Here is a 16832-nt window from a genome sequence, read left to right on the forward strand (position 1 = left end):
AGTCCATGGGGTTGCAAAGAGTTGGACACGACTGAGCGACTTCACTTTTCAAAGTGAAGACTAAATTCTGTTTTGTAAAGTTTTGCTAGATGCCTATGGTTTTCAATAGATTTCTCTAAATTTTGACTTGTTTCATTTGAAATTTTATATAATTGCTTTGCATGTTTTTGATCTCTTTTCAACTAGTTCATAAGCCTTAGAATGAAAACTATCTGTGTATTCTCTACAAGGAATGTAGTATATTGCTGGATATGCCATCGAGTAGTGGGAACTTGTTGTCCGCACCCAACCTCTCCCAACCTCCCTTTGTCTTCACCCCTTCTCTACCTCCTTTTAAAAAATATTCCCCAGAGTTACCTGGCTATAACTAATTCTTTCAGTGGCATTCAGCCTCAGATTCACTTGATCTAACATTTTAAATTTATCCTTTTTTTGGGAAAAATTTTGCTTCATACTGCATTTTGAAATAAATTTTAAGTTTATCCTTTTATTGGGAAAAATTTTGCTTCATACTGCATTTTGAAATGTAGTATAATACTACTACATTTTAAAATCTGGAGTTCAAATCTCCATGACAGTCTAAAAGATGCCCTCCATACATACACAAAAAATATATGAATAATATGGACTGAGGATGTGAAGTAGCATTGAAGAAAAAAAAGAAAATAGAAATTCAACCTCCTTGTAGTTAAAGAAATGCAGATCAAAATGAGGTACTACTTTCTGTTTTTCATTTTTAATCAGATGAAAAAAATTAAGTTTCTTGATACCTAGTGCTAACGAGGGGAGATGGAAAAATGAACATTCTCATGCATTGTTTGTGGGTTAGTTAGGAGTGTACTTTTCTGCAAGTAATAGAAAAACCCATCTATTGATAATAGTTTAAACAAATAGGGACTTACTTTCTCTTGCAGTATAAAGTTGGCATGTTAGCAGTTTGATGATGTCAGGGCTGGCATTTCTTCATTTTTTCTGGCCAGTCCTTTTGACTTTGTTAATATAGGTTGTTTCAGATATGTTCACATTCAAGGTAAGAATAAAGTGGTAGAGCCTACACTATTTGCTGATTGTCTTTTTTATCAAAAAAGCAACATCTTTATAAGAGCTCTGCAGCAGATGCCTTTTTCAGTCTCATGCTGCTGCTGCTGCTCAGTCGCTTCAATCATGTCCAACTCTGTGTGACCCCGTAGACGGCAGCCCACCAGGCTCCCCCGTCCTTGGGATTCTCCAGGCAAGAACACTGGAGTGGGTTGCCATTTCCTTCTCCAGTGCATGAAAGTGAAAAGTGAAAGTGAAGTCGCTCAGTCGTGTCCGACTCTTAGCGACCCCATGGACTGCAGCCTACCAGGCTCCTCCATCCATGGGATTTTCCAGGCAAGAGTACTGGAGTGGGTTGCCATTGCCTTTTCCGAATCCTTACATGGGGTTAGGTATATTGCCACTCTGAACAAAAACAAGCATCAGCCCAAAATATTAGTTGGGCTAATATTAACACCAACTAATATTTTTAGTATATTTTATTTGGTATATATTCTTACAGATCTGTGTAGCATCTATATAATAATATGTAGTAGGTATCACAGGTGCACATATTTCTTTTACTGTTTGATTGTACAGATACGGCATTTATTAAAGCAATGTACTTAATACATTGTCTCTTCACTATAATACAGTGTTCCAGGGAATGCTTTTAATCATATGCTTTTTGTCTGATTATTTATCTAACATAAAATATGCACAAATCCCATTTGGTATATTTTCCATGAATGTCCTCCAGATACATCTTTTTAATTGTTGCCAATTTGATATCTCATTGTTTTAATTCACATCTTTATTAGTAAAACTACAATCCTTTCATATGTTTATTGGTCACTTGGATTTCTTTCTTTGAATTACTACCTTTAAAGCCTTAATCCTCTTTTAAATTGTACTGTGTTAACTACTTATGTATTCGAAATGTAGTTTAGGAGTAAATCAATTTTATGGTCTGTTCAGTTTTGAGAATAATCCATAATTTTAAAAAAAGACATGCCCTATAATTTAATGAATCAGTTTCCATTTAAACTGTTAGTGGAAGAGATGAAGTGAATTATGAAAAAATAATAATTCTTTATTATTTTATGGCTTTAACTGTAAGATGACTTAATTTTAAAGATTTTACAAAGTAATTATCCAGGTGGTAAAACTTTCATAAGTACAGTTTTTTGTGCTTTTTTTCATTGTTCTGTTGGCTGCCTGGCTTATGGGACCTAAGTTCCCCAACCAGGGATCAAACCCAGGGCCCCAGCAGTGAGAGCACCGAGTCCTGAATCACCAGGGGATTCTCTCATAAATATGTTTTTAATAATGTGTATTCAGTTTAAAAGTCACTCTCTAACTTTTTAAAATAATACATGTCTTCTATAATAAAATCTTCTAGAATTAAAAATTTCAACAATATTAACCTTCTCTTTTCTAAAAATCTGCCTTAAGCTATGTTATGCGTTTCCCTCTGGAACATTTATGTCCATTACCACAGTTTGTTTTATTAGTTTTACCTTTAGCCTCCAGGACAGATATTAAAAATATTGCTGTTTGCCAGGATTGGTATCAGGATAGAATTCAGACATTAAATTTTAGATTCTTAGCTAGCTGAGAAGCATTGAATTCAATGCTTCTTTAGGGAGCTAGCACAATATTCAGTTGTTTAATAGATGAAAGAGCTATTTTTGCTCAGTCAACAATAAAATGGCAGAATTTTGGAAAATTTATATGTTATAGAATTTAACTTATAATGTAACAACTACTAAACCTGAGTATCAGACTTACAGGAGAGCTCAAGAATCAAGTTAATATATTCTTTTAATAGCTAACAGGCTTTTAAAAGATGGCTTTGATAATGCCAAATAAACATTTGGAAGTTGTTTCTCTTTGTTTCCACAGATCATTAACTGAAGGTGAAATAAACAGCTATGCAAAACTCTCACATGGATGAGTACAGAAATTCCAGTAATGGCAGCATAGGCAGCAGTTCAGAGGCAGCGGTAGAGCAGTCTGCTGATTTTAGTACGGAGATTATGAACGTTACAGAAATGGAGCAGTCACCCGATGGATCTCCTAATGTGAACACAACTACAGAAGAAAATGAAATAGCAAGTACTGTGGACCTTCCAGTGACAGAAACAGAAGCAAACTTCCCTCCAGAATATGAAAAGTTTTGGAAAACTGTAGAAAGTAATCCTCAGGATTTTACAGGCTGGGTATATTTGCTTCAGTATGTAGAACAGGAGGTTAGTAATTATTTCAATGGGATTAGATTAAACAATATCAGACTAAGCCTTATTGTTTTGTAATTGAAGTTGCCTCTTTTATGATTTTCAGATTAAGTTGAATAAATAATATATATATTTTAGCTTCAAAAAATAGCTTTCGTGGCATTTGTACGTTATAGAGAGTATTATAATCAAATTCTAATGTTTGTAAAGACTGGTGTGTGTATGTATATGTGTATAAAATTGCTAAAATAAAAAAAAATATTACCCTGCTGTTTGACAGAACTAGTTCCTTCTGTTTCAAAGCTGTTGAGTGAATAGTTTTTAAGCCTGCCGTTTATTTTATTTGAGATGATACAGGCATACCTCATTTTATTGAGCTTTACTTTATTGAACTTCATAGATACTACATTTTTCACAAATTGAAGGTTTGTGGCAATCCTGTATTGAGAAGGTCTGTTGGTGCTGTTTTTCCAACAGTGTTTGCTCCCTTCCTGTTTAGTTCACATGTTTGATATTTTTTGCCATATTTCAGACTTTTTATTATTTGTTATAGTCACCTGTGATCAGTGGTATTTCATATTACTGTTTTATAATTGTTTTGGCAATTTGTAGCAATAAAGTATTTTAAAATTAAAGTATATACGTTGCTTTTTTTAGACATAATGCTATTGCGTACTTAGACTGCAATAGAATATAAACAGAATTTTTGTGTGCACTTGGAAACAAAAAAAATTGTATGACCTGCTTTACTGTGATACACATTTTATAGCAGTGGTCTGAAATCAGACCCGCAATTCTTCTGAGGTATGCCTGTATATTAGAAGGAATAATAAATGCTTTTGTGACAGAAATTTTCAAGATGTTTAAACACTTTGTTTTATTTTCATCAGAATCACTTGATGGCTGCCAGGAAAGCATTTGACAAATTTTTCATACACTATCCGTATTGCTATGGTTATTGGAAAAAGTATGCAGACCTTGAAAAGCGACATGACAACATTAAACAATCAGATGAGGTGCGTACATTACTGAATAAAATTATCTCCATTAGGTACTGTAAGCCAAATAATAACAAAGCAAAGACTTTTTTTTTTTTTGGCTGGCAGTACCTACGATTTATGGTCAAACAATTTTATAGGGTATTTTATTTGCATTTGTCACTCTTGTGGCATTTGTAGCTAATATTTTCTCTCTTTGTTGGCAGGTGCGTTAAACCTCTACAGTTTGTCAAGCTTTGCAGTGCAAGCCTCTGTATTACACTGCAGCTTAACAAGTAGGGCAGGGCTTTTCTCTCACTTACATTTATTTCTCATTTTCCAAACAATATAGTTGGTTTGCTAGTCACATTTGCTACGTCTTATTGCATTTTTGGTCAGACGCTGTCATTGATGCTCTAATGGGTCTGTGCCCTATGGTCTGTAACCCAAAGCCTGCCCACACAGCCCGGTCAGAATGCAGGGACTGCTGCGCTTTGAAGATCAAGACTCTGCACGTGGGGATCAGAACATTGCCATGTTCTATCCAACCTCCACCCAAATGGTAATGGTAGATTATTTAAACAAAATTCCAGTAATTAGTATTTCTAAGGTTCACCGGATAACACAGTGTTGCCTCTCTGTTAAGACATAATTAAATATTTGAAGTACAGTTTGTTGTTTTCTTCTTAGGTGTATCGCCGGGGGCTTCAGGCAATACCTCTGAGTGTTGACCTTTGGATACACTATATAAACTTCTTAAAAGAAACACTGGACCCTGGTGATCCTGAGACAAACAGTACTGTAAGAGGGTATGTGAAACTAAGTATTTAAAGATATAAATAAGTCAGGTATTCTGATATTGATAATAGAACTACTATCGATGCTAAACTGAAAGTATAACTTTTATATGCTTTTTCACTGTAAAAAAGTACCCTAGTAAACTTATGCATGATTATTAAAAAATGTACATAATAAAGTTCCTCCACCATTCCATACGCTGTTTTCTTATGTCTTCAATCCGTCTCCCCTCATGGTAAATGACTTGGTGTTTATTCTTTCAGATACATATAGATATACATGTATCTGTGTGTATATCTATTATACATATTTGTCTTTGTTTTTTTAATTAACAATGTTCTAGACTTTCTCCCTACCATTTTTTAACCTTACAGTATCAAGGTACTGTATTTTATGTAACCAAATCTTTATAGGAAATAGTGCTGTAGTGAATATCTCTCATAAGTCAGTATTTATGTAGAGCACTATAGAAATGGAACTTGTATCAAAGGAAATACACAGCTACATTTATCAAATGTTCCTTTAAAAGTGGTACCAGTTTTAAACTCTCATAGTGTATGAAGGTAGTCATTTTCCCAGTCATGGCATATTTTTTTTTTAAACCTTCTGTAGTGTTTCATTATCTCAATTCACCTATCTTTAGGTTTCTTGATTTACATATCTTGGTTTACCGTCTTTTCTTTTCAGATGCTGTCTATATAAGCCATTTTCACATTGCCTAGTTATATGATTATTTTACTTCTGAATTATCCTTTGAATTATAGGAATTTAAAATGTATTTTTGGTTTTTATTTTTATCAAAGTATGTGCATATAGTTTAGACAGTTAATGTTAAACTACTTGTAACAAAAAGTGGTCCTTCCACCTCTCTTCAGATATTTTAGCTGTTTCTTCTATTATTTTCCAACATGTTGATAGCAATAGCACTCTACTGCTTTCTGCTTCTCTTTCACTAGCTGTAGACATTATCATTCTGTTACGGTATATGACAATTTTTAGTTCATTTATACCCTGTCTTCCCATTCCTCATCTTTCCTATATGGACAGGTTTCGTAGCTTTTTGTTTTTCCTATGATTACCCCTTTTCTTACCTCTGCCTCTTTTTCCGTTTGCCTGGCTTTCTTGGAACACTTAAAATTTTCTACCCCTTCCAACAGCTACTTTCAGTAGTCAATACTACTCACTTTCCACAATTACAATTACTATCTATGTAAGTTATTTTTTTGAAAGTAAAAAAAATACATGTATCGTGTTATTCTACTTAATCTGAAAATTAGAGAATTATGTTCTGAGATCTGTAAATTCTACCCTGACCCCTTGGAGATACCGTCCTGGGACCCCCTCTTCTGTAATCTGCACTGGTGGTCCTATTCTGATTCTTTTGTATAGCAGCTGTTTACAGGTTTCCTTATTATCATCATCCTAGGAGATGTCTTTACCTTCTAAGTTCTGTTTATTAGTTTATTAATTAGATTCTATTCTTTCTTGGTTCTTGCATACCTTTAGAGGAGTGAATTCCATAGCTTCCTGATAAAGGATGCTTGAAATGAAAAAAAATTTTTTGAACCTGTATATCTGAAACACCCAATTGATGAATCCCATGGGGTATAGAATTTTGAGTTGAAAGTAATACTTCCTTAGGGCCTTAAAGCATTTTTCCATTGGGTATTTTTATCGTGTAGAGGTGTTTGATTTTTTTCTTAACGTGGTTCAATTTTCAGTGTTTTATTAGTTTCTGAGTTCGGTGCCTGTCTTGACAAGGGTATTTAAATCTTGGGTTTTCTACTAATTCTTTTTGTAGACTTTTTTTTTTTCTGTCCCTCATTTATCTGATACTTAGTTTGTACCTTTTGTGAGACAGATTAACCTTCGTTTGTGTCTTCTGTGAATCAGAGATTAACGTTTTTTTTTTCTCCCATTTGTTGAACAGTCTGTCTTGTCTTCATTGGCTAATTATTTTGTGTATGAATTTAAAATACCAATAACTTTTTTATCATATTCTAAATTCTCAAAAATATATGGGTTTATTTTCTTGAGAACTGTTTTATTAATCCATTTTGATGATACTGAGCCAGTGTCATGCCTTTAATTTCTATAGCTTCCTTGTTTCCTTTGAGACCTTTCAGGAAAATGCCTGCTTCTTTATCCTTTTAGAAAAATATTTTGTATTTTTATGTGTTAGATGAATGTTAGAATTTGTTTTCTCTGTTCCACCTAATTCTTAGTGCTTTGGGATTCTGTTTAGTTTTAGATTAATTTAGGTAGTATAGTTCTATACTGTTAAAAATCCCTCTTGATTATAATATTTATTTTGAAAATATGTATCTAAAATTTTATCCCTTTGAGGTATCAAATCCTGTAATTAAAATTGCTTACAGAAATCTCTTGAAATGAGCGTAAATATTTTAAAATAAATGACTTTTTAGTAAACATTAATTGTGCAATTTTAGAATCAGGAGAGAATTTTGAGTTTTAAAGTATATGTATATTTCTCATTACCCAAAGAGGCAGCTGGACCCCCTCATTGGAGAGTTGTTTTGTCAGACAACTGTTTCTTAAGATAAATGTTGTCACTTTGTCTTTTGCCCTAGAGGAATCTATTCAACAGACATTTCAAGTTTAACAAGTATTTTAGTGTCTGCTCTGTCACTCTTATATGTTTGTAGTGTAATTTGCATTGCACATTTATGGTATATAAAATAATATACAGCTACATAAAAGTACATTTATCTATTCCCTTTATATTTTCCCTTTTTTTAAGCAGCTGTCATATGCACTTGTCTATTATTCTTTTAATCTATACTTGTAAAGTTGCATGTAATTTTGAATTTAACATCTCCTAAAATTTAGAAATATTTTGTTTTTAAAAATGAGGTATTGACATATAAATCATATTAATTTCAAATGTATGACTTACTGATTTGATGTTTGTATATATTGCAAAATGCAGAAATAATATATTTAAAGTGATTTTATCTTGGAAAGATAACATAGAGGTAATTTAATTTTTCAGAACGTTTGAGCATGCTGTTCTAGCTGCGGGAACAGATTTCCGTTCGGACAGACTGTGGGAAATGTATATAAACTGGGAAAATGAACAGGGAAACCTGAGAGAAGTTACAGCTATATATGATCGTATTCTTGGTATTCCGACACAGCTATATAGTCATCATTTTCAGAGGTGGGTGGAAAAATCAGATCATTAAAATTTTTTTGTGATAATTCAGGTAATTAATTTCTTATATTAAGGATAATTATTCTCTTGAAATGTAAGATTCTATTAGATGCAAACAAATTTATTTTGCTCAATAATCAATTTATATATACTTTAAAATTTTGACATTTTTGATATAGTTTATGAACTTCACTGGTTTTAGATATAAGGTTCCCTTGATCTGTTTTATAGATGAGGAAACAGCAGGACTTCTCTTTTAGGATATTTCAGAGTAGTGAAAATAATCTAAGCTTTATTATTCTTATGGTTAACTCAGTATATAGCACATAGTAGAAGCTTATTTGAAATGTAATAAATTACTCAAGGTACATTCTTGTGATTCATACAGCATCTTACGTCCAAAACAGTGAAGAACGTATTTTTTGTAGTTAAATCCTGTTTATATTCAAACAATCAAAAATTATTTCAGTTTAATTTTCTACTACAATAATCTGTTATGATTGGTATCATTTCATTTTAATGAGTGCTGTATGAAACAACTTTTCTTTGTACTGTGATTTGCATGTTCTGTTTCTGATGTATTCAAGTATTATACTGATACAGACTCAGTCTTTCTGAACAAGAAAGTATGAGGACTGTGTTGATAAATGTTTGCTCTTCTTACCTGCCATATTATCTATATTTTTGTCATAATTTTTATAACTGGGATTGTGGTAGAACCTGTAAACTTAGGTACTTTTTAAGTAAGTGATTTTCTGAAATTTTCTTTACTAAAAAGTAGAAAACTTCATGAAGCATTTGTAGATAACTATGGATCAATTTGCTAAATCTCTGCAGACCCACGTTAGAAACAGGAAACGTGGGTCTGAATGTGCCGTTTCTCTCTTTTTTTTTTTTTTTTTCATGAAATTTAGAGGAGATGTGCAGGTTTCTAGGGTATAAATGACCTAGGGAGATACTTGCTGAAAGAGATTAACACAAGGATTGGCATCTGGAAATTCTTGGTCAAATTTTAAAAGTTAAATATTTTTAATTTTTTCTAAACCTTTAAAAAAAGATTTTAAAAGTCTTCTGGATCAAAGCAGATTCCTTTCATAAATCAATCTAAAGTATAGGTAAAATCTATGATTATAATTTTATTGTTGGTGAATGAGAAAAAATAAGACTAAGAAGCAGTTATACAGACATTATTCTGAGTGCCTTATAACTTCTAATCCTCACAATAAACCATGGAGGTATCATACTGTTATTTTCCACATTTTATGAAAGTAGAGGTAAAGAAAGATTAAAATATTTGCATAAGATCACAGAGTTGGTAAGTGCTTGGAAGCTGATTGGAACCTGGACATTGTGGCCCCAAAGTTCTTGGTGTAGTTTTCTAAATCTTTTTTTTTTTTTTTTTTTATGAATAGTTCACTGGGTTTTTAAAATGCATATGTACTTATAATAGAGATACAGTGGGTTGCGTTTTACATACTACTTTTTAATCTAGTCTTTTTCACTTCATGGAGAACCACTTTCCTTAGGAGTATACCAGACTGATAAATAATATTTGTATCAGTAAATCTTATAGTTTATATAAATAAACTAATTCCCTTGACTAACTGCTTTAAGAACTGCTGAAATGGTTTCTTCTGTCAAATATACTTCCCCTGTTTAATTTATTTAGCACTTGCTGTGTACCAGATCATATGCATTTAATTTGAAGGAATAAAGGCCTGTAGAAGATGTGTGCATGACTTGGCCCTTAAGTTACTCATAAGTGTAGAAGAGGAAGCCTGTTCTAAAAGAAGTATTCTGAGTGCTGTAATACAAATACTTCTATTGTGTAGGCTTGTATATTGGATATACACTGAACATTATCTCTAAGAAAACATCTAATTTAAAATCGCCCTAGCATGAATACTTTTGTGGTATGATCTTAACTCCTCAGGCTCAGTCCCTGGTAGTTCGTAAGCTCTAGACAAACGTAAGTAAGTACTGATAATTTCCCAATGGGCAGTGTTGATTTATACTTTTATGATTGTAATGCCTTTTCCGCTTTTCATTTATCTGGTGAGCTCATTCCTCAGGACCCATATAGCTTAATGTTTTCTCTATGACACTTTTTCCAGTTCACCTAAACAGAACTGTCTTATCATTTGTACCAGCACTCTGCCTACATTTATTTCATTTTTCTTAGCACTAATAACGCTCCTTTGAATTTATGTCTCCTGTATCCTCTACATGTCTGTCATTTTCGGAGGCTTTTTAATTCTTTTTATCATTGGATAACCCCCTAATGCCGGAAAGGATTGAGGGCAGGAGGAGAAGGGGGAGGCAGAGGATGAGATGGTTGGGATGGCATCACTGACTCAGTGGACATGAGTGTGAGCAAACGCCAAGAGATAGTGAAGGATAGGGAAGCCTGGCGTGCTGCAGTGCGTGGGGTCACAAAGAGTCAGACACAACTTAGTGACTGAAAAATACTCATCCTTAATACATAGGAAAACAGTTCCATATGTATTAGGCACTCAGCCATTCTATTAATAGAGTTAATAAATTAGCTTTATAGTAGAAAAAGCTAATGAAAAAGTATTATGCATATGTTATCACCATGTGAAAGAAGTTTCTAATATAACATGGCAACTGTTTTAAAGTTTATTTTCAGTTTTACCTTATTTCAAGTTTATATCTTGACAATTTTTAATGTTAATGTATGAGAATTAAATGTTTATTTTCGTACTACACATTTGAGAAGTTACTTCCTCATTTAAAATTTTTTTTAAATAAGGCAATTATATTTTTTTCCTCCTGGTGATAAAATATATCAAGTTAAGTCTCTATTTGTTGATTTTCAATGTTATTTGCATATGTTTGTAAAAGTTGTTTTTTTTTTTTTTTTTTTTTGCCGTACCTCATGGCATGCGGCATCTTAGTTCTCTGACCAGGGATCATACCTCTGGCCCCTGCATTAGAAGTGCAGAGTCTTAACCCATGGATTGCCAGGGTGGTCCCTATGGAAGTTTTAAAATCGTGAAAATCCAGGTGTCAGTAGCCTAAATTAGTTTTAAAAAACTTAGGGGAAATCCATAAGTTATGGTACATGTGCAACCATCTCTGACAATTAAGTTGAAGATGCAGGCCTGGGTCAGAGGCTAGGTAAGAATATGAAAGACTTCATAGAGACTGGATTTTAGTCTGAATGCAGGGTAATAAACATTGAAGTGATTTTGGGGATGAGGATGGGATATGATCCTGTTTAATATTTTTCTTGTTTATTTTTTAACATTTTTGATAGCAGTATTGAGGTGGGAGTAGGAGGAAATGAGATCAGGACACAGGTTTATGTTTATTTTGGTAAATAATGAGGGCATGGAGCCATATTCAGAAGGTAGACTAAATTGGACCTGGTATCCAGTGGAATGTAAGAAATAAGGTAGGTGGAAGAGATTGGGAAACTTAGCGGTTGACAATATCAAGATTAGAAATGCCTGAGGGTGTTGATTTGTGGATTAAAGTGACACACTTGAAGACATGTTGTATATAAGGTTCCAATTTAAGATGGTGTAGATATTTTAGCTCCTCAGCTTTGTGTTTTTGATTAAAATTTGTGTGTGTGTGTGTATATAAACTAGTATGTGTAGATAAATGAAATTACATGTTTTTCAAAACAGTCTTTGCTTAAAATCTGTATTTCTTTATGCAGAGTGTTGGCAAGTGAATCTGAAATTTAGGGGAAAGGTTTGGGCTTTCCTGCTGGGTCAAATGGTAAAGAATCTGCCTGCAATGTAGGAGGCCCAGGTTTGATCCCTGAGTTGGGAAAATCCCCTGAAGAAGGGAATGGCTTCCCACTCCAGTATTCTTGCCTGGAGAATTCCATGGACAGAAGAGCCTGATGGGCTATAGTCACAAAAAGTCAGACACACAAAGATCCCAACTGAGCGAATAACATTTTTTTCACTTTAGGCTTAAGCTGGAGAAGGCAATGGCACCCCACTCCAGTACTCTTGCCTGGAAAATCCCATGGACGGAGGAGCCTGGTAGGTAGGCTGCAGTCCACGGTGTTGCTAAGAATCTGACACGACTGAGCGACTTCACTTTCACTTTTCACTTTCATGCATTGGAGAAGGAAATGGCAACCCACTCCAGTGTTCTTGCCTGGAGAATCCCAGGGACGGGGGAGTCTGTTGGGCTGCCATCTATGGGGTTGCACAGAGTCGGACATGACTGAAGCGACTTAGCAGCAGCAGCAGGAGCAGCAGAGTTGTAAAAGTCATCATAATATGCTTATTATTTCAAGCTATATTAATAAGATTGGCCAGAAAGTATATAAAAACATTTGACAACTAAATGCAGAGCAGAATCCTTGGGCATACTAGTATTTAGGGGCAGGCTGTAGTGGGGACCCCTCAAAGGAGATCAAGGAGCAGTCAGAGACTTGGAGGAAAACCAGGAAGGTAGTAACTCAGAGCCAACAAGTATCCATTTAATTTTTCTTACATAGGGTACTTGATGACTTTAATTAGGCAGTTTCGTTGGAGTATTTGATATAGACGAATGAATTCAGGAGTAATTGGGAGGTAAGTTCCAAAGAAACTGCAAAATTTGTTGAACATTTATAAGTAATCATTTATTATTTAGATACGGATTGCTATATTTAAATTTACAGATGAGAAAACTAACATTAGAAAAGGGATAAACTTCCTTTAAGTCAAATAATTAGTAATGGACAAAAGTAGGATTTCAGTGTATGACTTGGCTTCATCATTCCGTTGCAAAGGCAGGAAGGAAATGAAGATGTCTGTAGATTGTTTTATCAGGTGGTAGGTTATTACTATAGAAAAGGAGGAAAAAAGGTGTGGGGTTGTTCGGTGGTGTTTTGTTTTGTTTAAGTCAGAGTTCCTTTGAAAGAATAATGTGTAAGTAGAAATGTAATGTGGGATCTAAAGTTATGCTTCATATATAGAGCTTGTATTTTTATTGTCTTTCATTAGATTTAAAGACCATGTTCAGAATAATTTGCCTAGAGATCTTCTAACTGGTGAACAATTTATTCAGCTGAGAAGGGAATTAGCTTCTGTAAATGGGCATAGTGGTGATGATGGTCCTCCTGGTGATGATCTGCCATCAGGAATAGAAGATATAACTGATCCAGCAAAGGTAACCAGACTTACTAAAAAAAAAAAATTTCCATGTGTGAGAAACTATAGACTTTATGTCCCTTGACTGCATGTGTGGTATGATTTGTAGCTCTTATAAAATTAATTTCTAATTAAGGCAGGTAGGAATTCTTTAGCTAGTATAGTTTAAATATAGATTTAAAGCAGATGATCTGTTTTACTAAGAGACACCTGAAACTAAATTAGTGTAAAAGGATAATTTCTCCTATTTGTGATGTACTAGACTTGTTTTTTTTTTAAGGCATATAAGAAAGTGGTTTATTATGAAAATCTGTTACTAATTTCAGTATCGTTAATTGTACTTTGTACATAATTGATAACAGAAACCCATCACTAGGATTAAAGTGTGGATAGTACTTAAATGTAAACAGTGATATTTTAAAATTTTAGTATATAACTTACATGTTTACATTTTTTTTCTTCCCAAGCTTATTACAGAAATAGAAAATATGAGACACAGAATCATTGAAATTCATCAAGAAATGTTTAATTACAATGAGCATGAAGTCAGTAAAAGGTGGACATTTGAAGAAGGTGTAAGTGTTTTGCTTTTTTGTTGTCATTAATAGGCTTCAAAATACAGATAGGAATAATGTATTTTTCTTTTAGCTTTGGGTGATGTCTCTGCTTTTTATTTTTGCTTGTTTAAGTAATGTTTGTTGCATTTATGGCTGCCATTATCAATTTTCCATTATCAACTTTAGAAATATTGAATTCAGATTTTATTTGAATTTCAAGTTACCTGTTTAATCTGAACCATTTTATTACAGTTCAGTTTCTAAAATCAACTTCATTGAGTCATTTTATGTAATATAACAAAATGTACCTATTTTAAGTAGAGTAAAATGAAGGCTTTTATTTCTTTATGCATTTTATTGAGATGTAATTCACATGCCATATACTTAAAGTGTACACTTTAGTAGTTGTTAATATATTCACAGATATGTATGTACAGTTAATTTTAGAACATTTAATGAATGTTAATTTTAGGACATTTTCATCATTCTTGAAAAACTCTTTAGCTTTTACCCCTCACCTGCTTATTCCTCCATACTACCAACTACCACTAACCTACTTCAATTCTTATAGATTTCCCTGTTCTGGCCTTTTATATGAATGGAATCATGTAGTATGTGTTGTTTTTTTTGAGATTGGCTAGTAAAATGACATTTGACAAGCATTGTGATTATCACAACAGTCAGCATATAGGACTATCCTGTCACCTCAGAAGGTCCCCATTTCAAGTCAGTAACCACCTGACTCTTAGCCCCAGGCAACTGCTTATTTACCTTACTTTTTTTTTTTTTTTTAATATTCACTGTTGTTTTTTTTTTTAGATTCCACATATAGGTGATAGGACGTAATATTTGTCTTTATCATTCTGACTTCCTTCACTAAGTATGTTAGTCTAGTTGCATCTGTGTTGCAGAAAATGGCATTATTTCATTCTTTTTTATGGCTGAGTAGTATTCCATTTGGAGAAGGCAGTGGCACCCCACTCCAGTACTCTTGCCTGGAAAATCCCATGGACAGAGGAGCCTGGTGGGCTGCAGTCCATGGGGTCGCGAAGAGTTGGATACGACTGAGCGACTTCACTTTCACTTTTCACTTTCATGCATTGGAGAAGGAAATGGCAACCCACTCCAGTATTCTTGCCTGGAGAATCCCAGGGATCGAGGAGCCTGGTGGGCTCCTGTCTATGGGGTCCCAGAGTCGGACACGACTGAAGCAACTTAGCAGCAGCAGCAGTATTCCATTGGGGGTGGGTGTAGTATTCCATTGGGGAGGGGGATGTGGGTGTGTGTGTGGGGGGAGGGGGTGCTGTGTGTGTGTGTATACCACATCACCTTTATCCATTCATCTGTGATGGACACTGATCTGCTTTCCATTACTGTTGTATAATTGTTCAGTTCAAAAATACTCAGCAAAGAATAAAATTTTCTGAACATAAAATTGTGTAGTTCTGTTAAAATGACTGAATAATTGGAAAATAATTTTGTTCTTTCAATTTATAAAACCTAAGTAATTAAAGAGATTTTAACTTTAAAAATCTTTTTCATCATGAGATATGGTGATTAAAATTTTCTGGTTCATTATTATATTTATAATTTAAACAATTTGCATTACTATAGTAATGCATGTTTTGGTGGTGGTTTACTTTCATTGTTATGCCATGCTTTTATTACAGATTAAAAGACCATATTTTCATGTGAAACCGTTGGAAAAGGCACAACTGAAAAACTGGAAAGAATACTTAGAATTTGAAATTGAAAACGGGACTCATGAACGAGTTGTAGTTCTCTTTGAAAGATGTGTCATATCATGTGCCCTCTATGAGGAGTTTTGGATTAAGGTAAGTAAATTATATGGTCTGAAACTTGAATATATTATAAACATTGATCTAGTGACTAACCTTTTTTGTACTTCTGTTGAATGTTGTTCATATAACTATATCTGTTGCATTAGGAGATGGTCTGCTTGCAACCAGATTTGACTGCTGCATATGCCAACCTCGTTGCCTCTCCGTCCTTCCTTACAGAAACTAGTCTAGTGGTTCAATAAAGGTGCTGAATGGGTTTAAAAATAGAATTTTATCGTTCTGTCACATATTTAATGGCTTGTTCAACTGTAAATTATTCAGTATTTCCTCTGTTTCTGTATGTAGTATGCCAAGTACATGGAAAATCATAGCATTGAAGGAGTGAGGCATGTCTTCAGCAGAGCTTGCACTATTCATCTCCCAAAGAAACCCATGGTGCATATGCTTTGGGCAGCTTTTGAGGAACAGCAGGGTAAGAATGAGGAAATTCAGTTGATATGTTGGGATTTAAGTTACTTTGGGATAAAGATATAGGAATTGAGTCTTGGGAACTGGTGTAAAGCAAAGGTCAGGTAAACTTTTTTCTTTTTTCTATAAAGGGCCAGATGGTAAATGTTTTGGCTTTGCAGGCCATATGGTCTCTTTCCTAACAACTCTGCCATGGTAGCCTCAAAATAGCCTTAGAAAATACGTAGACAAATAAGCATGGCTATTTTCCATTAAAAAAAAAATGATCAGATGGCTGGATTTAGCCTGTGGGCTGTTATTGGCCAATACTTGGCATAAAGGATATTTCGTAAGTTGAATCAAAAGCATAAACATTTAATTACTATTTCTAGGTAATATTAATGAAGCCAGGAATATCTTGAGAACATTTGAAGAATGTGTTCTAGGATTGGCAATGGTTCGTCTGAGAAGAGTAAGTTTAGAACGACGTCATGGAAATATGGAAGAAGCTGAACGTTTGCTTCAGGAAGCCATTAAGAATGCCAAATCAAATAATGAATCATCATTTTATGCTATCAAACTAGCCCGACATCTTTTCAAAATACAAAAAAACCTTCCAAAATCAAGAAAGGTGCTTTTGGAGGCTATTGAAAGAGACAAAGTATGTATTTGTGTTTTTATAGAGTATCTTCCATTAAA

General features: G+C 33.9%; 1 protein-coding gene across 5 annotated transcripts in view; it reads left to right on the forward strand.

Annotated features, from left to right (window-relative positions):
- PRPF39 (pre-mRNA processing factor 39) overlaps nt 1-16832 on the forward strand; it is a 35027-nt gene that overhangs the window by 10781 nt on the left and 7414 nt on the right. Inside the window, exons 1-10 of one of the 5 annotated variants that reach the window (XM_070358797.1) lie at nt 3246-3269; nt 4145-4527; nt 4631-4793; nt 4922-5040; nt 8043-8210; nt 13181-13346; nt 13795-13902; nt 15555-15719; nt 16032-16158; nt 16526-16794. In XM_070358797.1, the coding sequence (XP_070214898.1) occupies nt 4707-4793; nt 4922-5040; nt 8043-8210; nt 13181-13346; nt 13795-13902; nt 15555-15719; nt 16032-16158; nt 16526-16794 (1209 nt within the window). In that variant the 5' untranslated portion in view covers nt 3246-3269; nt 4145-4527; nt 4631-4706. Of the gene's footprint in view, nt 1-2922; nt 3270-4142; nt 4794-4921; nt 5041-8042; nt 8211-13180; nt 13347-13794; nt 13903-15554; nt 15720-16031; nt 16159-16525; nt 16795-16832 lie in introns of those variants that run through there. The other 4 variants (XM_070358798.1, XM_005892588.3, XM_070358795.1 and 1 more) reach the window with 4 other exon arrangements.

Source organism: Bos mutus, chromosome 21 (assembly GCF_027580195.1).
Source record: "Bos mutus isolate GX-2022 chromosome 21, NWIPB_WYAK_1.1, whole genome shotgun sequence".
NCBI lineage: Eukaryota > Metazoa > Chordata > Mammalia > Artiodactyla > Bovidae > Bos > Bos mutus.